The 20,118-nt window shown below is 52.9% G+C and overlaps 8 protein-coding genes across 8 annotated transcripts; 5 read left to right on the forward strand and 3 right to left on the reverse strand.

The window, feature by feature from the left end:
* Nucleotides 1–1,183: 1,183 nt before the first annotated feature.
* Nucleotides 1,184–3,130, forward strand: UHO2_04239 (putative PAB1 - mRNA polyadenylate-binding protein; the record flags this gene model as incomplete). The annotated part of the gene is made up of 1 exon (XM_041555912.1): nt 1,184–3,130. One exon carries the CDS (start codon nt 1,184–1,186, stop codon nt 3,128–3,130), a length of 1,947 nt encoding a protein of 648 aa, XP_041411846.1.
* A 1,105-nt stretch (nt 3,131–4,235) lies between these two features.
* Nucleotides 4,236–5,183, forward strand: UHO2_04240 (putative PNO1 protein; the record flags this gene model as incomplete). The annotated part of the gene is made up of 1 exon (XM_041555913.1): nt 4,236–5,183. One exon carries the CDS (start codon nt 4,236–4,238, stop codon nt 5,181–5,183), a length of 948 nt encoding a protein of 315 aa, XP_041411847.1.
* Nucleotides 5,184–5,539: 356 nt separating this feature from the next.
* UHO2_04241 (uncharacterized protein) lies at nt 5,540–7,873 on the reverse strand (the record flags this gene model as incomplete). Its single annotated transcript, XM_041555914.1, has 1 exon — nt 5,540–7,873. The coding sequence occupies one exon, from the start codon at nt 7,871–7,873 to the stop codon at nt 5,540–5,542; it is 2,334 nt and encodes a 777-aa protein (XP_041411848.1).
* A 330-nt stretch (nt 7,874–8,203) lies between these two features.
* On the reverse strand, nt 8,204–9,100 carry UHO2_04242 (uncharacterized protein; the record flags this gene model as incomplete). Its single annotated transcript, XM_041555915.1, has 2 exons — nt 8,204–8,247; nt 8,416–9,100. The coding sequence occupies 2 exons, from the start codon at nt 9,098–9,100 to the stop codon at nt 8,204–8,206; spliced, it is 729 nt and encodes a 242-aa protein (XP_041411849.1).
* A 1,583-nt stretch (nt 9,101–10,683) lies between these two features.
* Nucleotides 10,684–13,143, forward strand: UHO2_04243 (uncharacterized protein; the record flags this gene model as incomplete). The annotated part of the gene is made up of 1 exon (XM_041555916.1): nt 10,684–13,143. One exon carries the CDS (start codon nt 10,684–10,686, stop codon nt 13,141–13,143), a length of 2,460 nt encoding a protein of 819 aa, XP_041411850.1.
* Nucleotides 13,144–13,831: 688 nt separating this feature from the next.
* UHO2_04244 (uncharacterized protein) lies at nt 13,832–14,872 on the forward strand (the record flags this gene model as incomplete). The annotated part of the gene is made up of 1 exon (XM_041555917.1): nt 13,832–14,872. One exon carries the CDS (start codon nt 13,832–13,834, stop codon nt 14,870–14,872), a length of 1,041 nt encoding a protein of 346 aa, XP_041411851.1.
* A 263-nt stretch (nt 14,873–15,135) lies between these two features.
* On the reverse strand, nt 15,136–17,007 carry UHO2_04245 (uncharacterized protein; the record flags this gene model as incomplete). Its single annotated transcript, XM_041555918.1, has 1 exon — nt 15,136–17,007. The coding sequence occupies one exon, from the start codon at nt 17,005–17,007 to the stop codon at nt 15,136–15,138; it is 1,872 nt and encodes a 623-aa protein (XP_041411852.1).
* Nucleotides 17,008–17,361: 354 nt separating this feature from the next.
* On the forward strand, nt 17,362–19,974 carry UHO2_04246 (uncharacterized protein; the record flags this gene model as incomplete). Its single annotated transcript, XM_041555919.1, has 1 exon — nt 17,362–19,974. The coding sequence occupies one exon, from the start codon at nt 17,362–17,364 to the stop codon at nt 19,972–19,974; it is 2,613 nt and encodes an 870-aa protein (XP_041411853.1).
* Between the last annotated feature and the right edge of the window lie 144 nt (nt 19,975–20,118).

The raw sequence follows: 20,118 nt of genomic DNA on the forward strand, positions 1-20,118 counted from the left end.
TACACCGGCTTCTTGTATGATCAAGAAAGAGAAAAAGAAAAGCCCTGCGACCTTCGCGTCTGTTGATGAATACAAAACTTCTGATCATCAATACAGCAAGGTTCAGCGGCCTCCATGTTTCTGCGTTTCGCTTGAATACAAAAGACAAAAGGGTCTCAAATGAAGAGTCCAACAGAAACGGTCACGCTGACCACTTTTTTTTTTTTTTTTCTTTTTCTTTCTTCTCTTCTTCGGGAGTTGCAAAAATTTCCTTCCAAACTTCACAGTCATTGTTTTTCTTTTTCTTTTCTTTTTCTTTTCTTTTTCTTTTCTTTTCTTTTTCTTTTTCTTTTTCTTTTCTTTTCTTCTCCGCCCATTCCTGAGACGGACGTGGCTTGCGCTTACCCTATACCAAGTTGATATGAGCACCTTCTCTTCCTTCTCTTCCTTCTCTTCTCTCCAAAAAACTTTTCTTAAAAACCCAAAAACACCATCTTTCCTTTCGTAAAAAACCCGAGGTTCTACCAACTTTCTCCCTAGTTGTCAGCCCTCGTACAAAGCCAAAAGAAAAACCATAAAACCCCATACATATCAAAGGTAAGCATCCCCAGCAAAAGCGAAGCAAAGCAGCGGCGTTTGGCCAAAGCATCTTCGGATTAGGATCAGAGACGAGACCTCCCACGATCGCTTACCCTATACAGCCTCAGCAACGACGCAAGATTCGATCTATTCATCCCGGAAGTCGTCTTTGCAAGGCGGACGACACCATCATTCAGCATTCGGCACCATATAGACGCTAAATTATGCTGTTGGCTGCAATCCCGAGCACCTCGATCTCGATGAATTCATATCTTCGTTGGCGTCCAACACTATCACGGACTTGGCCGATCCGGGCCAGATCTGTCTATCGGTCATTTGTCTCGTCACACGTCCCAACAGCATCTCGCTTGCTTCGGCATCATCAGCACCACCTCCAGTCCTCATAGCGTCTCTGTCGACCCCAACATCTCTACTCCTGCCTCTTCGCATCACCATCATCCCATTCCAAGGTCCTCTTTACTGATTTTTCTCTCAACTCTTCTATTCACCTTGCACTCCTTCAGAAAAGAGTCTCTTCGTATCCTTTCTTTCTTCTTCTTTCAACCCTTGTTTCATCCTTTCTTCTCTTTTTAGGAAAACTCAAAAAACCCCAAACTGGTAAACCATGTCGTCCGCCGAGTCCCCCGCTGTTGCCTCCGCCGAGGCCGTCTCTGCCTCCACCCAGGCTCCCGCTGCTGCTCAGCAGCAGGCTGCCGGCAACCAGGCCAACAACAACAACAACGCCGATCCCAACAACACCTCGCTCTACGTTGGTGAGCTCGACCCCTCCGTCACCGAGGCCATGCTCTTTGAGATCTTCAACATGATTGGTCCCGTTGCCAGCATCCGTGTCTGCCGTGATGCCGTCACCCGTCGCTCTCTCGGCTACGCCTACGTCAACTTCCTCAACGCTGCTGACGGTGAGCGTGCCATGGAGCAGCTCAACTACTCGCTCATCCGCAACCGCCCTTGCCGTATCATGTGGTCTCAGCGTGACCCCGCCCTCCGACGTACCGGTCAGGGCAACATCTTCATCAAGAATCTTGACGCCGGTATCGACAACAAGGCCCTCCACGACACCTTTGCCGCTTTCGGTAACATTCTTTCCTGCAAGGTCGCCACCAACGACACTGGCTCCCTCGGTTACGGTTTCGTTCACTACGAGACCGCAGAGGCTGCCGAGGCTGCTATCAAGCACGTCAACGGCATGTTGTTGAACGACAAGAAGGTCTACGTCGGTCACCACATCCCCCGCAAGGAGCGTCAGGCCAAGATCGAGGAGTCGCGTGCCAAGTTCACCAACGTCTACTGCAAGAACGTCGACCCCGAGGTCACCGACGAGCAATTCGAGAAGCTCTTCACCAACTACGGCAAAATTACCTCTTGCGTTCTCCAGCGTGACGACGACGGCAAGTCCAAGGGATTCGGTTTCGTCAACTTCGAGGACCACGAGGAGGCCCAAAAGGCTGTTGACGAGCTCCACGACTCTGACTTCCACGGTCAGAAGCTCTTTGTTGCTCGTGCCCAGAAGAAGAGTGAGCGTGAGGAGGAGCTCCGCCGCTCCTACGAGGCCGCCAAGAACGAGAAGCTCGCCAAGTTCCAAGGTGTCAACCTCTACCTCAAGAACATCCCCGAGTCGTACGACGACGAGCGTCTCCGCGAGGAGTTTGCTCCCTTCGGTACCATCACCTCGTGCAAGATCATGCGCGCTCCCTCTGGTGTCTCGCGTGGTTTCGGTTTCGTGTGCTACTCGGTTCCTGAAGAGGCTAACAAGGCTGTCTCTGAGATGAACGGCAAGATGCTCGACAACCGACCTCTCTACGTCGCTCTAGCTCAGCGCAAGGACGTTCGTCGCCAGCAGCTCGAGGCCCAGATCATGCAGCGCAACCAGCTCCGTCTTCAGCAGCAGGCTGCCGCTCAGGGTATGGGCTACCCCGGCCCCGGCATGTACTACCCCCAGCCTGGTGCTTTCCCTGGCCAGCCCGGTGGCATGGTCCCCCGTCCTCGTTACGCCCCTGCCGGCATGATGCCCCAGGGTATGCCCATGGCTCCTTACGGCCAGCCCGGTCAGTTCCCTGCCGGTATGATGCCCCAGGGTTACCGCCCCGCCCGCCCTCCTCGTGGTGCTCCCAACGCCGCTGGTGGCCCTGCTCCCCCCGCCGGTGCTCGTCCCCCTGCTGGTGTCAACGGTGCTCCCCGCCCCGCCGGTCAGCCCGTCCCTGGCCAGCCCATGCCCCGTGGCCCTGGTGCCCGCCCCGCCGGTCGTCCTCAGGAGGTCGCTGGTCAGCCCGGTACTTTGACCGCCGCTGCCCTCGCCAAGGCCAGCCCCGAAGAGCAGAAGCAGATGCTTGGTGAGGCTATCTACCCGAAGGTTGCCGCCAGCCAACCCGAGCTTGCCGGTAAGCTCACTGGTATGATCCTCGAGCTTCCCGTCACTGAGCTCCTCCACCTTCTCGAAGAGCAGGAGGCTCTTGACGCCAAGGTCAACGAGGCTCTTGAGGTTCTTAAGGAGTACCAGCAAAACGAGACTACCCCTGATGGCGAGACTGAGGCTCCCAAGACTGAGGCTTAAGCGCGCCTTCCTTGCCTCACATCATACCCTACCACATCATCACCCCCCAAAAGATCTCCTCGAGCGTCGGAGGGGACAGCGGCACGTTTGGCCGGTTGAAAGGCTTGGATGCTTTAGCGAGGTGCTTCTCACTCTTTTCTCTCTTCACCCTCTCTTCTCTCTTTACCCTCTCTAGGCATCGGAAGCGCGCAAAGGAGGGAGCCGTGCATAGCTGGACCCATCAGTCTATGTCTGGGGCCTAGTATTCCTTTCTTGTTTTTGTTCGTGATGCGTTGTACCATATCCTCTAAGTCGTTTGGCCCACCCCTTTCTGTCTATATTTGTTCTCTTACTTCTCGGGTCCAATGACGGTTTCCGTAACTCTTTGCGCGCTATCCATCACCTCGTTTCACACCTTGTCTTCACCACTACACACACTACCTATTTCGAACTGTTACGCCGACTTTGTCCGTCTCTCAACTCTATCACGTCCTCTTATGATCACCCCTTCTAACGACTCGTCGGATCACACAGATCCTTCAGGTTGTATGCAACACACTGGCTTTGAAACATGTTACAACCTCTGCGACTTGTTTGTCACTGAAAAGCATCAAGCTGTCTGATGCGTCCAGATTGAAGCTCTGGCCTCTCGAGTTCAAGACCTAACAAAGCTCATGAAAAGAAAAGGGTTTTGCAAAGCTCGAGTTGAAATTTTGAGTGGCCATCACAGACGAAAACCCGGACACTGCTGAGCGGCCTGATATTTTATTGAGCGTCTCGCTTCATACAAGTGCCGATTTTTTGATTTTTTGATTTTTTGATTTTTTTTTGATTTTTTTGATTTTTTTGATTTTGATTTTTTTTTTTTTTTTTTTTTTTTTTTTTTTTTTTTCTCGAGTTCTTCTCAGCCGTTTGGCATTTCCGATTCCATCTTCTTGCCATCACACCTCAAACTCTACTTTACTCGATACCCCACTCTGGTTTCCTAGACGAAGCCATCCAGATCTACAGAACACCGGTCGTAACACTTTTGCTTCTACAACAAAGGCTTAGCATCTCACCACCACCTCTTCTTGGTCACTTTTCCGAAAGGTTCAACTTGACGCGCCCGTTGTATCTAGCAAAGATGGTGGCGAGTTCATCGAGCAAGCAAGCTGCCGTCTCGGCCTCTAGCAGTAGTGCAGCTAAGGCTAAGAAAGGTCGCGCCAAATCCGGACTTGTTGGTACACCCAGCAAAGCCTGCACCGCAGATGAGGATGTGGTGCTGGAACACAGCAAGCCGTTCGGCCAAGAAGGTTCTGATGACGACCAAGACGTTGAACTTGCCGATGAAACCTTCCAAACCGCCGCTTCAGGTACTGATGCTATGGAGGATGACGATGACGATCTTATGATCGGCGCCTCATCCTGTGCAACACCCTCCTCTGCTGCCACTACAACCACCAGCAACGCCGCCAATGGTGATGCATCCAAACCCAAGTTCGCCCCTCTCTCCTCGACCGCCTCATCCTCCCTCACCGCCGTCGCCAAAGGTCAACTGCGCAAGATCCCAATCCCACCGCACCGACTGACCCCACTCAAAAACGACTGGCACAAAATCTACACACCTCTAGTTGAAATGGCTTCACTTCAAGTCCGTATGAACGTAGCTAAAAAATGCGTCGAACTCAAATCCTCCCGTTACACCCAGGAACAAGGAATGCTCCAAAAAGGCGCAGATTTCGTAAAAGCCTTCGCTCTCGGATTTGAAGCTGACGACGCTATCGCTCTTCTCCGCATGGATGATCTTTTCATCGACACTTTTGAGATCAAAGACGTCAAAACCCTCCAAGGCGACAACCTTAGCAGAGCTATCGGTAGAATTGCCGGCAAGGATGGTAGGACGAGATTTGCAATCGAAAACGCCAGCAGGACAAGGTTGGTGATTGCAGAGACAAAGATTCATATTTTGGGCAACTTTGGAAATATTAAGATTGCTAGGGATGCCGTGGTCGCCTTGATTAGAGGTAGTCCCCCAGGCAAGGTCTATGCCAATTTGAAGACTATAGGTGCTAGGCAGAGACAGAGGGCTTAAGGGTTGAAGCGGGAGATAGGAGTTGGGGGAGGCGTTGTTTTTTTTTGTTTTTTTTTTGTTTTGTTTTGCAATGCATATTTTTCATTCAGTCTGCTTCGGCGTATGCGTGCGTGTATGTGCAGGGCGGAAGAAAGACAAAGGCACAGTCGAAGCATGTGCAAAGGATAGATCGAAGCATGTGCGAGAGACGAGATGCTTTCGTCAATATGTCTCTGATCCCAAGGGAAATGCAATGAATCGAAGCTAGATACTGTCAAGACAACTGCAACCTGAGTGATATGAGTGATATGAGTGATATGAGTGATATGAGTGATATGGAAAATGATGATGCAAATGCAATACAAAGCGGTGCTTGCTTAGAAACTGCCATCAGGAGCACCCATGCGACCACCACCCAATTCTTCCTGTCGAATCCTAGCGTTTTCCTGTGCGATACTGTGATATGTCTTTGCCTTGACCGCTCTGTCTTTCTCCCTTGTATAGATCCTCGCAATCGTGTCCGCCACGGCAACACCTCCAGCCGTCACAGTGCCCGTAGAAACGCTGGTACCGCTACCAGGCGAACAAGTGCAAATGCCACGCTGAACATCATCAGCCGACATAGCTAAATAGACCTGTCTGCTGCTAGCCATCAACTGTTTCTTCGCTGCCCTTTTACCGCTGGGACTAACACTACTACTTGATACGAAAACCGCACTTGCCCGAGTTGCGCAAAGGGAAGAGTTATCGACCTCAGAAGAGATCCGAATGACTCCGTTCACTTCTAGCATATCAAAGACACCCAGGAGTTCGGAAGCTTGGAGAGGGGAGAAGAGGCCGTTTTCTTGTTTGAGGATGGCGTGGTAGGTCGATTCTACGTCGGCGATGCGTGTTGCGGAACAAGCAGCAGTGCTTCCGGAAGATGCGGGATTGTGGCTGGTGGCACTGCCAAGAACGGAGAGACCTTGCTCAGCGCGGGCTTGGGCAATGAGGATGGAGAGGAGCACTAGTTTGGCCTGAACGCCAAGACTGCGTACTTTGGAGAGGTTGGCAGAGCCAAGTACCGAGGTGAGGACTTTGAGGATTTCCGAGGGGCCGACTTTGGGTGCGCTCGATCGAGTGAGGTGGCGGAGAAGCGTGGCTCGCAGTGCGGCTGTTTTCAATGGCTGCTCAGCGTCAACTTGCTCAGACTTCTCTTCTTGACCTTGACATGCAGGTGCAGCCTTGGCCTTGGCCTTGTCAGCTTGGATCTGAGCAAGAGCCTTCTTCCTGTGTTCGCTCTCGACCAACTCTACCGCCAAACGTGCCGCATCGAGCGCCTTTCGTAAATCGCCTGTCGCGCCAGCAATCTTCTTTGCCAACAACTGGAGAGCTGTGGGAGTGAAGAGCGCTAAAGACTCATCCTTGGCTTCCTCGGCCTCTGGCTCTTGATCGTCATATCGAGCCTGCAAACCAGACAACCTATCCCGAATCACAGAAACGATCTCCTCTGCCTCGAAAGGTCGGAAGTGAAGGAGGGCAGGCGAAGCATGCTTGCTAGCAAGCAAAGGCACAAAGCGCTCAGTCAAGTCGAGCGAGTTGGCAATGCCAATCAACCCACAAGCAGGACCTCCACGAAGGCTGCTGCCGACGCCACTGCCGTTGGCAGTCCAAGAGAAGATCTTGTAGAGGATGTTCTGGTGTGCACGACTCTGCAGCAAATGGTCGATTTCGTCAAGGACAATAAGGATGCGCTGGTTGCCTTGGCGGATGAGAGTCGATAGAGCTTGTTCGGCAAAGGCGTCGGACTGGCCTTCAGCGGCGTTCGAACCGAGGGCTCGCAGAACTTTGCCAAAGATCAAGCGGGGGTGGGAGAGGGTCATGCAGTTGACGAATGCGACACGAGGCGCGGATGAAGAGCAGTTGGTCTCGGAAAGGCTGTTCAGCACAGAGCGAACAAGAGCAGTCTTTCCAGTACCGGGCAGACCACAGACATACAAGCAACTAGCTTCGGCATCTCCATCGAGCTCGACGTTGAGGCTTCTTGCTCGCTGCTGAGCATCGGCAAAGAGACCAAAAGTGTGCTGAAGGAAAAGCTGAATCGCAGTGCGCTCGTGTTCACGACCGACAACCTTGACGTGATGCCCACCGAGCTTGGTGACAGCAGCGTTGGTAATGGTGAGACCAGCTTCGGTCTCTGCTGGGTCGACGCCGGCAGAGTATCGAAGCAGCGCCCTTGCGTGTGCATAGACGCTCGAGTATTTCTCTTTGCCGGCTAACTCGAGCATGGCAGCGTTGAGAGGTGGAGAGACATCGCGGTCGGAGGAGCAGGAAGAGGTGGGTGCAGAAGAGCTCTCGGCGATGCTGTGTGTGTCGAAGAGGGAGCTTTGGAGCGACTCTTGAGATGAAGCAGCCAAGTAGCAGCTTGAGTCTTGGTCTGGGATGAGGTTGGCGGCAAAGCGTGACCTGCTGGGACTGTCGAGCAGATGTGATGTGTTTCGACGCGTCGAAGGTGTCTGGAGTCGCAAACGAGAGAGAGGGCTGGCAGGCAACGAGGTATCCTCGGCATCAAAGTCGAGATCGTTGCGAGATCGTTTCCTGCCTGATGCTGAGAGCGTGGAGGGTCGAGGTGTTGGAGTGGTCTCAGATGTGGTGCGAGCGCTAGGCGAAGAGCTAAAGTGGTGCTGGTCTGACGATGAGCGTGCCAATCGCCTCGAGGGAGTCCTTGGCATTGTGAGGGCTGGCATGAGGAAGTCGGGAATCAAAAGAACGTCGTTTGTGCCAAAGAAGGTGAACAGCGACGGTGTAGGGGATATGAAGAGAGAGAGAGAGAGAGTCGATGGATGAAGACGAGTGACAGAAGTGATGGTAAGATGATGAGGAAGAAGAGGTGGGGAAAGCAAAAGAATGGTCAGCCAAGGGCACTTTTCACAAAGGTAAATCGTCGGCGTGTGCCTTTGGAGCTGCAACTGCTCGGGTAAAGTGGGCACTCTACGCGAGTCGCGTAAATTGGCGCGTCGTGAATGTCACCGTGACTATACAGCGAGACCACTCTGCAACTGTCACAAATTCACACGAAATTGTGACGGTCTGCAGTGCAGTTTTGCTTGACTGGAGCCAATCAATCCATCCAAAAAGGGCCTACAGAGCTGCACAATCCAACGGTCGAGCATACTCCAACGCCCTGGGGCAGGCAGGCTCGACTCTGTACAGCATCTACTGTGCAATGCCTTGACCAATGAGAGTCGAGAAAAGTAATCGTCCAACAACTTACCTGAAGTAGTGGAGAGGTCAGAAGTGGTAGAGCTGCGACTGAGGCGGCGCATGTGTGTAGTAGGTGATGGTGTTGTGAAAGACTGTCGCTCCATGAGGCTGCTTCGTCGAGATCGCGTGGTAGTACGACGGATGGCTTCTTCCTGCTGAGCATCCCGTGCTTCAATGTCGAGCAGGTCTTGAGATGCACATCGGAAGGGAGCGACGTTCTCCTTGTTGCTGTCGTCCGGGCGGGCAGTAGCAGGTGAGAAGGAATCGCAACCGCCCAGTCTTGGTGTGTTGCCTCCATTGTCGTTCTCATCGTCGGAAGAATCGCCAAACTCGGAGCTGCCCAGGATGGAGCGTCGAGACGAGTTGGAAGATCGAGATGAGAAACGGCCGGATCCTCGCATGTATCGTGGTCGCGAGGCGGTGGAAGCGGTGGAAGCGGTGGAAGCGGTGGAAGCGGTGGAAGCTGATGTGCTGGACGAAGGCGATGAGCCCTTGCTGGAATCCTGAAGGTTGAGCTGAGCCAAAGTGCCTGCGACGAGCGTACGGCAGACGACACTGACGTCGACGCTGGCAGAGGTCTTTGCCTTGGCCTTGAGAGCGATCACCTTCTCGGTTTGGTGGTCTGCAGTCGTCGGTAGAGACTTTCGCTGCGAGCCAGAGCGAAGACGTGCTGAAATGGCTCTTGTGAGAGGCATGTTGCTTGCGGTATCGGGCCTATGTGCTGTTGCAAGGTGGAGCGTTGATGACCAAAAGGCGTTGCTCTCGGCTTGGTGCAAAGAGCTGCTACAAGCGACCAAGGAAGGCTAGGAGGAGCCTCGTGTCAAGTCGGTTATGAATGACTGATGTGAAGGAGAAGAGCGACTGTATAAAGAAGAAGGCGCTGTCGGTGGTGGAAGGGGCAATGCTATGGTGGGCTTTGGCAAGGCTAGGAGCAAGGGTCGCTTGACAGGTTGCACAACTGTAAAGTCAGCGTCCAAGCCATGGTAAAGTCGGCTGAACGCTTGGATGGGCATTCGACACTCTCCTCGTTTGGCTCTGCTAGGAGAAAGATGAATCTCCAGCTAGAGCCGCTGTGAGTTGGTTGCTTCTTCTGCTTCTCATCTAGCCTGTCGAGCTCTCGACATTTTCGCGTAAATGGACAACGCGTAAATGGACAACGCCATACGAAGCGTGTCGTTTCTTCTCGACACGCGTCAACCGTGCGAAAGGCTTCTGAGTTGGAAAGAGATGCACCATGCTGACTCTCTTCGCTCCTCCCATCGCCGTCGAAGGCCGACTGTTGAGAAAGGGGGCGCACATATGCTGTACTGTCAAACGGCGCAAATTTCGGTAGGTCAAAACCTTTCGGACGAGGCGGTGGTCAAAGTTTGCTCTCGGTTGCGCACCCAAGACCTGCAGCGCCTTGAACAGTAGCTCACAAAGCTTGGGCCAAACCCACCTGATAGCCTTTGTGCGAGCATAGCTTCCATATCTTGCTCTGTGCGATGTGAGCCAAAAAAATGAATGGGCACAAAGTCGACCTTTGCCAAGGCTAGAACGCTAACGCAAGCAAGGGTCCACAGAGTAAGCAGCTGTGACATCACCAGCCGTCGCCCTATCTTCCTCTGACCTAACAGGAGGAAAGCACGCCTTTTCGCGTCTGTGCGAGGTGAGAAAAGCAAGAAAAAGCAAGAAAAAGCAAGAAAAAGCGAGAAAAAAAGGCAAGAAAAAGCGAGAAAAAAGGCGAGAAAAAGCGAGACATTCGGGAGCAGCTTCCACAATTTTCGGCCGTTTGGTGAGAGTGGAGAGAGAAAATCGGTATCTTTCCATCTCGAATGCCTTTCATTACTCACTCATCTTCCTGCACTTACAGCCTGGCAAAACCTTAGATGGATCGACCGAGCTCGTCTCCTCTCTGAGCGCAGAGTAAGCTTCACAGGCAACACCCTCCTTCCCCTTTGATCAGCGCCGCTCAGGCACGCAAGATCCCCAGCGCACAGAGCAGCTTGCCACGAGCGCAAGTCTGCCAAGCTTCTTCAACGCCGACATCACACGGATCCTGTAGGCCGCAATTCGGAACTCCTTGCTCCTGCGCAAGCCCTTTGCCATCGGCGCCGAAAGTATAAAACTTGCTCGGAGCGATTCGGAGCGAGAAAGGGCGATAAGCACGGCCTAGCCAACCTTGTCGCATCTTCTCTGCTCCACTTTGTTTGTCTAAAGTAGATTGACCGATATCGACCCACTTCAGAAGTCGCTCTGACCGACACATTTGCAGCTTTGAACCTGTTTGCCGCCGAGAATGAGCTACAGTCCACTCCTTGGTGCCGACAGGCGTAACGCTGAAGCCAGCTCTGCTCTGCCAACTTCCGCGTCGATCCGAGATACACTCTCTGGCGCCATCAACTCGACTAAAGCATACCTCCAGCCATTTGCACCAGCCTCGCCATATCTCGGCTCCAATGGTAACAGTGGTCGCAACGAGCCAGGTCGTCTGCTCTCCGATGTCGCACCTCAACTCATGACCACTCGCATGATGGCCGCCGTCAGCAACTCTAACACTGCACTCGCTCTCACACCGGACGGCCAACGACGAGCACGTCTACTTCTAACACCAACTTTCTCCCTCTCCAGCCCAGCTCGATCGCTCGTCCGCATCGGCGGCTCTCTCGTTCAGTCAGGTATCGGGCGAGGGCCGATGAACGGCATCACATCACACGAACTTTTCCTTCTAGAGGAAAGCGACCGCATCTTGGCCACCGTTGCTCAAGATCTTGAGATCAACGCTAGCTCAGACTCCAGCAACGGCTCAGACTCCAGCAACGGCTCAGACTCCAGCAATGGCTCAAAAGCTGCTATCCAGGGCTCAACGTCTAAATCTGAGCCGCCCGTGTCCCTTCTACGAGGCTTCCAAGCCACCATACCCAGCTCTACAGAAGGTCGTCAACGACGCAGGCGTGTTCGTGCTAGTGCAAGCGGCTTCGAGGATGGTCCCCAGGGTCCGACCAAGCTCGGTCTCAAGGCAATGGGCGACAAGGCGCGCGGACTGCTGGTAGAAGGTGTCGAGACGGAGCCCGTCTCTGCCTTCCAGGCGCGAGAGCAGCGTCATGCACGTAGGAACCAAGCTAGTCGTATCTTATCCAGAGGCAAGGACGGCACACGTACTTCGACGATCGAGCTGGAGGAGCTTGAGAGGCAGCTCAGAGAAATTGAACGAGAGCAGGATGACGTTGGTGTCAGGCGCACTCTAATCGACAACGAGATGGCAGCAGTGGATGCCAAGATCAAGGTCTTGGAGAAGATCAAAGCAGGTCTTGGCAAGAAGCTGTTGGGATTGCGCGAAGAAGAGCTCGAGCTGAACGACGAGCACGAAGGGGTTGCAGAATTGTTAGCTGTGCAGAAGCACCTACGCGCAATGCCAGGTGGACCAGCTGCTGCCGCCAACGCTGCTGCTTCGGGCGCAACGACGAGACAGAGCAGCAGTCGACGACGCAAAGGACCCCTCTTCATGCCGTCAGAGCATGACGAACTCCCATCTGGCGTCGCTTTCATGACGCTGGCTGATCATTCGGCACCGATCACATCGCTCGACTTCACCGAGCCGTACGGCACCTTGGTCTCCGCCTCGCTCGACGAGACGGTGCGAGTATGGGACCTGGCATCAGGTGACGAGGTAGGTCGATTGCGCGGCCACGCAGGAACAGTGAAATGTCTGCAAGTCGAGGACGAGGTCTGCATCACAGGCGGCACAGACAATACCATTCGCATCTGGGACTTGACCAAGGTGGAGAACTTTGAAGCCAGGCTTACTATGACAGCATCGGGAGAACTGCAGCCCAGGAGAAAGCCGCCAGATCTGAACCGCGGTGATGAGAGCATGGACAGCATCAAGATCCGCCATGGCGACACCACTGTGGGTGACCAAGAGGACGAAGAGGTGCGAGACGAGTTTGACCCTTGTGTCAAGAGTTTGGAAGGACACAGCAAGTCAGTGACAGCCTTGTACTTTGACGACAACTGCCTCGTCACCGGTGCCTCGGACAAGACGCTTCGTCAGTGGGATCTCAACACGGGCCAGTGTGTGCTGACGATGGACATTCTGTGGGCCATCTCGAACCCAACCTCGTCGCAAGCCATCTCGCAATCCGAGTTGGGCTTCCCCGAATCAGGCTCAGGCAGAGCATCCTCTTCATCCATCTTGGGCCCAACGAGACCCGAGCTCGGCTCGCGCGACTCATTCTCGGTTCTCAACAACCTCTCTGGAGTGTTTGCATATCCGACGCCACCTTATGCAGATGGAAGCTGGGAGATGTACCAAGACTTTGTTGGCGGAGTTCAATTCTGGGGCTATGCTTTGGCAAGCGGTTCAGGGGATGGTGGTGTACGAATGTGGGATATGCGAACAGGTCAAGCGCATCGCACGCTGCTCGGTCACACAGCTCCTGTCACTTGCCTACAATTTGACGAACACCATGTCATCTCGGGCAGCTTGGACAAGTCGATTCGTATCTGGGACCTGCGCATGGGAAGCATTTCAGATACCATCCGATACGATCATCCCGTGACAGCGTTGCAGTTTGATTCGCGCAAGATTCTGGCTGCGACAGGAGAGAACGGTGTCAACATCTTCAACCGTACCACGCTGCAACACGGCTCTTTGACGATGAATGGACACACTTGGCCGGTGGAGAGGCTCCGCTACATGGATCGATACGCCGTGTCAGGTGGCAAGGACAGCGTTGTCAAGATTTGGGCTTTGTAATAATAAAATAAGAAATAGGAGGCAAGGACCCCTTCTTTACTCTGTTGTGCTGCAGATGACTGAACAAATTCGCTGGCTGAGAAATTGAATTCGAAAACAAAAAAAAAACAAAAAAAAAAAAAACAAAAAAAAAAACAAAAAAGCAAGCAACACGGGATCTGCCGCGTGTTTCTGTCTTTTCGCTGCTTGAACGCGAGTTTACAGCGAGCCAGCAGTCAGCCGCACGCTCTCGCCTTCTCTGCTGTTTTGTTGGAGGTGTAGCAAAACCTTCAACTCTGTCGATCGCAGCATAGCAAGCACGCTTTCCACCACAACTCGCTCCTTTCGTGTTTCACCCTGCTGCTGCTGCTCCTCCTCTCTCACCACATTCATCACCCTTCTCCGCCATTCCTCTGTGATCTAAGCGGCCTTTCCGAACCGCACACTCAGCAGCGCCAACTTGGTCATCGGATCACCCGTCCACCCGTCCCACCCGTCACCCGTCACCCGTCACACTCCTCCGCAGCTAGATCGCGACACTCGACTGAGACGTTCATCGTCGCCTCTTTGTGTCGTCACGCTGGTCAGAACACATCACTTCTATCGATCGGGATCAGCAACCGACTCGATTCAAATCGGCATACCCCCCCCTCCACCCCCCACCTACGCGATCTCAACTCTTGAGCATCGCAACCCCGTTCGCACAAACATGGGCTTCTCCTTTGGCTCCTACGCCTCGATTTGTGATGAGGTCGCCATGGTCGTCTGCCCGCTCCTCGGTAGTTCCGGTCTTGGTCTCGAACCCGTTTGCTATTCGCGCAATGTCGAGATCAACAAAACCATCATCTTCCAACCCGCAACATGTTTTATCCACATCGCCGCTCTCGTCATGACCGCCATCATGGTCTACCACATTCGCTCCAAGTACACTGCCGTTGGCCGCAAAGAGATCGTCCTCTTCTTCTACCTCTATGCGTTTTCAGAGATGCTCGTTATCTTTTTGGACTCTGCTATCGTCCCTACTTACTCTGCCGCATATCTTTATTTGGCTGCAGTGTATGTTGGTTTGAAGACTGCCATCTTTTGGTGTTTGTTGATCAACGGTTTCGTTGGTTTCCAGTTCGCCGAAGATGGCACCCCTAAATCCTTATGGTTCTTGCGCTTGAGTTCGTTGCTGTTGTTCGGCATCGGAATCTTTGTGTCCATTGCGACGTTTAAGGGGATTGCAGCCATGTCACCGACAAACCAGGTTGCATTGTGGATCGTCGAACTTGTTTTCCCTCTGGCTTGCGTTCTCATTTACGTCATCTCACAAGTTCTGCTTGTCTTGAGGACACTCGACGACAGGTGGCCATTGGGAGACATTACCTTCGGTCTCTTCTTCTTTGCTACCGGTCTCATTCTGATGTATGGATTCGGAGAGCAAGTCTGCAGAGCCATCAAGCATTACATCGATGGCACCTTCTTCGGTACACTCTGCATGTTGTTGGCTGTTATGATGGTGTACAAGTACTGGGATTCCATCACCAAGGAGGACTTGGAATTCTCCGTCGGCAGCAAGCAGGCTGTTTGGGAGGTCAAAGAGCCATTCTTCGCCACCTCGAGCTCAGAGGGTGATGGAACAATGTTGGGCGCAGGTAGTGCTATGACACATGATTCCTATAGGGGTAGCAGTCCAAGCCGGTTGACACCACAGGGGCCGGGAAAGTCAGGTATGGGCTATCCTCCCGTTGCTAACCACTCGCACTAAGTAGCAAACACTTGGCGCCTCAACGACAACGCTTTCCTTAGACTCAGCATCGACGCCCACACACATATGCTCGCTTTCTATCGCTCCACACACTCATACATTCCTTCATCCCGCTCTCTCTCTCTCTCTCTCCGCTATGTCTAGACTTTCACCTGACATATCCCGCCTTCTCTTTGTGTCTACGGTGCAGTCTTTTGGACAGTCTCTTTTTCAATCACTTTTTGCCTGACGCACTGATTTGATTCTCTTGCAATTCTGCAGCGCTAACTGAGCTTATGATGTCCTTTAGCACCCCTACTCTCCTCATCTATCTTGGCTGCACGAGTTCCAAACTGCATAGCTCTCTTCTTCAACTCACTCGCTCCCACCAGCCCTAACTGCTTCGCTAGATCCCTCAGGAGTCGTTTATCTCCACCTCCACCTTCACTTGCTATTCTTTCCAGATCCACTTTCTGTTCTACCGGTACATCAGTCAGAAACCTCAAAACCTGTCCATCCAGCAATGGGTATCGCGATTCCTTCCCATGGCACGAAAGTATGCGGTCGTCTCTACCCAGATTGCGCTCCGGCAGACGATCCAAGTCTAGTTGCAGTTCAGAGATGAGACCGGGCAGGCAAGAGCGGCTGTAGGATTGACGGTGACGAGAGTAGCCTCCCAGCAATTCGTCTGCGCCTAGGCCGGAGATGAGGACGCGCGCGCGCGAGGTGTATGGTGAGAGAGATGGGTGAAGAACTCCTTGTGCTCGAGAGGCGAAATAGAGCGCAGAGGCAATCGAAAGATCCATGACCGAGCATGAAGGGAGCATCAGTGTCTCAACGAGGCCTCGGTGCGAGCTGTATTCGGTATAAGCAACGTTGATAGCAACAAAGTTCCAACGACGGTCTGGGGCCAGGGCGCAGAGCTCCGTGTAGGAGGAGAGTCCCGTGATTCGGTCTGGCACTAGATAGATGTCCTCTGGGATAGCTTCTTCTTCTCTTTCTCCTGGTGACGCTGATGGGTTGGTGGCGAGTTGCTCCTCAGCAGGTTCTGCGGGATGCTGTCTACCTTTTCCATGCTTCTTACTAACAGGCTTATTTTTTGCGCCGACACGCTTCTCCCTCTCCTTCTTGGCCGCTTCGATGGCACGAATGTTTTCGAACGCGACATTCAGCAGGTCAATCGGCTGCTCTGGTGGCAAAAATCGATCAGCAAGCAGTGCAAGGGTAGTACAGTCGAGACCACCAGAAAACAGGACTGCCACATGTGCCTCGTCGGCCGGTTGATCAGTGTTGATGTTCGTCACTCGCTTGCGGACGCTCGCAGAGAGGACTTCTAAGAAGTCAGCCAGTGTTTTCGCTTTCGATGAACCGTCTGCGCCTCCTCCCTCTGGCACTGTGGGCTGGCGAAGCTCTCGAAGCAGCAGCGGAGAGGTGAAGCGCGAAGTTGGGCGAGGTATCGGTTTTGGTCTCGTTGGGTCCTCTCGCAGAGCCAAGGTCCACAACGAAGAACAGGCAATCTCGGTCAGATTTGAGCTCGATTTGAGCTCATCACCCGCAACCGAAATGATCGCTATCGAGTTTGATCGCTCGGAGCGGTGCATCAATAGCGACCTACGCCCTAACGGATCTCTGCCAAAGTAAAGCCTCGATTCGTCCCGGTCCAGCAATACGAACGCATATGGACCTTCCACTTCGGCCAGAGCTGCGTTGATCGCAAGCTGACACGGATCAGCTACTATCTCCTGTTTGTATTGCTTGTTGAGATGGACGATGCGATCAAGTAGGATCTGCCCATCGTTCTCTCCCGTGTCAAGACGCACTTTAGACGAGGTAGCCGTGGGGGCGGTGGTGTCCCAATCGAAGATCTGGCCGTTCCATGCTAGAAGTAGTGATCCATCAGGACAAAGTAGTGGCTGTCTAGTGATACCAGCACCTCGAAGGCTGAGGACGCTTGATGTGAGGGAGAGCTTCCATGAATTTGACTTGGAGATTTGAAACGGGTGTTGGACAGCATTGAGGCTGTCGGGACCTCTGCAGCGGATGTTTCGCAGAACTGATGAGTGCGATATTTCCGGGTTCGAATGTATGCCGCAGCCAGAGCTATCGGTCTCTTGCTGCTCGGCACAGGGTGTGATGAATAGCCCAATCCCGCACATTGCCCACGGAAGGATGTATGGATCACATCAAGAAGATCTCGTTCTTGTCAAATTATTGAAATGTTCGGCGTTGGAGCGGAGAATTGGCCGGGGACCCTGAAGTGCTCAACACTACCGGCCGAAAGGAAGGACAGCAGAGTGCAGCGCAGAAGGACCCCTTTCGGCAGTCGAAATAGTGCCTATTTCACACACATTTTTGGCGGCACCTCACACGCGCTTGGACCATGCTCTGCTTCTTCCTCTTCAGCATCCCCGACTCATTCCTATCCTTCTCACCTCGACGAACATCGTCGCCACCACGCAGACAAAGCTACAACAGCACACAAGCATCTCGACGGCGCTCAATCCCTCATCATGGCGGAACAGGGTGCGAAGAAAGGCACAGCTTCAGCTTCCAACACGTCATCGAAAGCTGCAGAGCCCGAATCTGAACCAGCCACTGCTGCTCAGCCATCGCTAGCCGATGAGCTCTCTTCCGCACAGCCACAAGATGCTACCACACATGAAGACTACGACTCGAGCACACACACCGACAACGATGATTTTGAGGATGCTGCAGATGAATCCAACGCAGATGAAATCACTCCTTCTTCTAGCGCTGCTGCCATTGACGACGCATCACTTCAGCAGCAGCTCAAGAGAGAAAAACAGAAGCATATATCGCAGCAGAATACAGCAGGTCCATTGCCAGAGCCGCAACCGCAGACACCGAAAGCTTCTAACGATGCTGCTTTTCCCGAACCACGACCTTCAACAGAGACTGCAACTCCACCTCAGGGTGAGCAAGGGGTCGTACCTAGCTCTTCAACCGCTACTTTTGTCGCTCCGCCCAACACTAAAGAGGCAGAGTCGGCAGCAGACACGCCACTCAGCTCTGCTGAGATCAGGGATAGCCAATCAGCGTCTGACTCACTCATTCTCGACGAAGAATCTGCCAAAGCTACGCTACCAGATCACGTGGAAAAGGTGCCACCTTCTGTAGGAGCAACGTCGTTGCTCGAGCCTGACGAGACCATCAGCAATCCTTTTGCTTCGGCGGATGAGTCGAGTTCTCAGCCTATCCGATTCTCCCAAGCAGCAGGTGCGGGTGGTGACTCGGGCAGCAGCAATCCGCCTGACACGCCAGGGATGAATTCGAACCACTTTTCCGTCGTCAGTCTTGGCAGCGGTGCAGAGGGAGAGGCAGAGACTGGCTGGTCAGCTTCCAACAGACGCGATTCGAGAAGGGACACAATCACGACCAATAGCACTGAATCTCGCTCCAACGATGCCGAACTGGTACGAAACGGCGAGAGTTCCTCGAATTACGACTTCTTACTAGCGAGACTAGACACGCAGAACAAGAGGCTGAGCGGAGATCCAAAGCAGATGCGAGCTAGTATCGACGGTGCGGTCAAGCTAAGGGAGCATTTCGAAAAACTCAGGGATCAGGAAAAGAGGCATTCTCGCACAGATTCACAGAATCGTGCACTGACCAAGGAAGGTGGGTCCACGAGTCAGGATAGTAATAATCGACCTTCCTCCTCTCAAGGCTCTCAAGCACAACCTGCTGTCGGCGCAGGAGGAGTGAGAGAATCGGCCATCTCAACGAGCGAAACAGTATGGGAAGGTCCACCAGCCGAAGACATCGGGGATGACGAAATCGACTGGGAGTTCTGGGGAGATGTCATGTCGAATTATCAGCAAGTCGCTCGCAACCACCCGAGGCAGCTCTCTCGAGCTATCCAGGCGGGCATACCTCCATCATTGAGGGGAATGATGTGGCAGCTCATGAGTAGCAGTAAAAACGAAGAGATGGAGATCATTTATGCCTACTACCTCAAGCAGACCTCTTCCCATGAGAAAGCGATCAAGAGGGACCTCAACCGGACCTTCCCCGAACAAGACTATTTCCAAGATGGAAAGGGTATCGGCCAGGAAAACTTGTACAACGTCATCAAGGCTTACTCTCTTTATGATCCTGAGGTGGGTTATTGTCAAGGGATGCAATTTGTCGTTGGACCTCTACTACTTAACATGCCGGATGAAGAAGCGTTCTCTACATTTGTCAGGTTGATGAAGTCGTATGACCTACGCGGCCATTTCACACCCAACATGCCGGCATTGCAGTTGAGATTGTTCCAATTCGATCGGTTGTTGGAAGATTTTTTGCCATTGCTGCACAGGCATTTGGTTAGGCAAGGGGTGAAATCAAGCATGTTTGCAAGTCAGTGGTTTATGACTCTTTTCAGCTACCGTTTCCCATTGGAGTTCGTATATAGGATTTTGGATTCCGTGTTTGCGGAAGGTGTCGAGGCCTTGTTCAGGTTTGCCATAGCCTTGATGAAGAAGAACGAGGAAAAACTGTTACAGTTGAACTTTGACAAGGCCGTGGAGTTTTTGAAGTTGCAGTTGTTCGAATGCTACCGAAGGCCTGACTGCAGCTCTTCACAAGATGGAGAGGATGCGGAAGATAAGACGGCGATTCAACCAAGTCGACAAGTTCGATTGTCAACGCAATCCACCAATTCTTCCATCTCCGCCAACGGCAGCACTCAGAAACCTCAATATCGCACAAACGAATTCGTCCGAGACGCATTCGAGATCAAGATCACCCCTTTCCTCCTCGACACGTACGCAGGAGAATTCGACGTCCAAGTACGTGCAGCTAATGCTCATCGACGTGAAGTCGAAGCTCTACGACTTGTCAACCGGAACTTGGCATCGAGAGTTAAAGCTCTGGAAGAACAACTCAACTCGGTCAACGCAGAGCATGTCGAGATGGTAAAAGATGTAGTGATGGCAAAGATTGCAAAGGAAGAAATGGCGGAAGAGTTGGTCAAGTACAAAATGATGTATGCTGAAGCGGTCTTGGCCGCGGACCAGGAGAGCGGGAACAATAGAAGCAGTGCAAAGGGGATCGCTGCAGCTAGGGCTGCTGCTCAGAGGGATAGTGGAGGAAGTGGTAGTGGTAGCGGTTCAGTATGATGCAATCCAGAGAGAGACAAGCAGTCCTTTAGAGTCAAACCGTTGACCGTGCAATCGTGAGATCGTGTGATTGTGTGAACGACTTCAGTGTCCGAGTGTGAGAGCAAGTGTGACGCAGAACGCAACGCGAATTGACAGATCAGG

Source organism: Ustilago hordei (genome assembly GCF_900519145.1).
Source record: "Ustilago hordei strain Uho2 genome assembly, contig: UHO2_contig_08, whole genome shotgun sequence".
Taxonomy (NCBI): domain Eukaryota; kingdom Fungi; phylum Basidiomycota; class Ustilaginomycetes; order Ustilaginales; family Ustilaginaceae; genus Ustilago; species Ustilago hordei.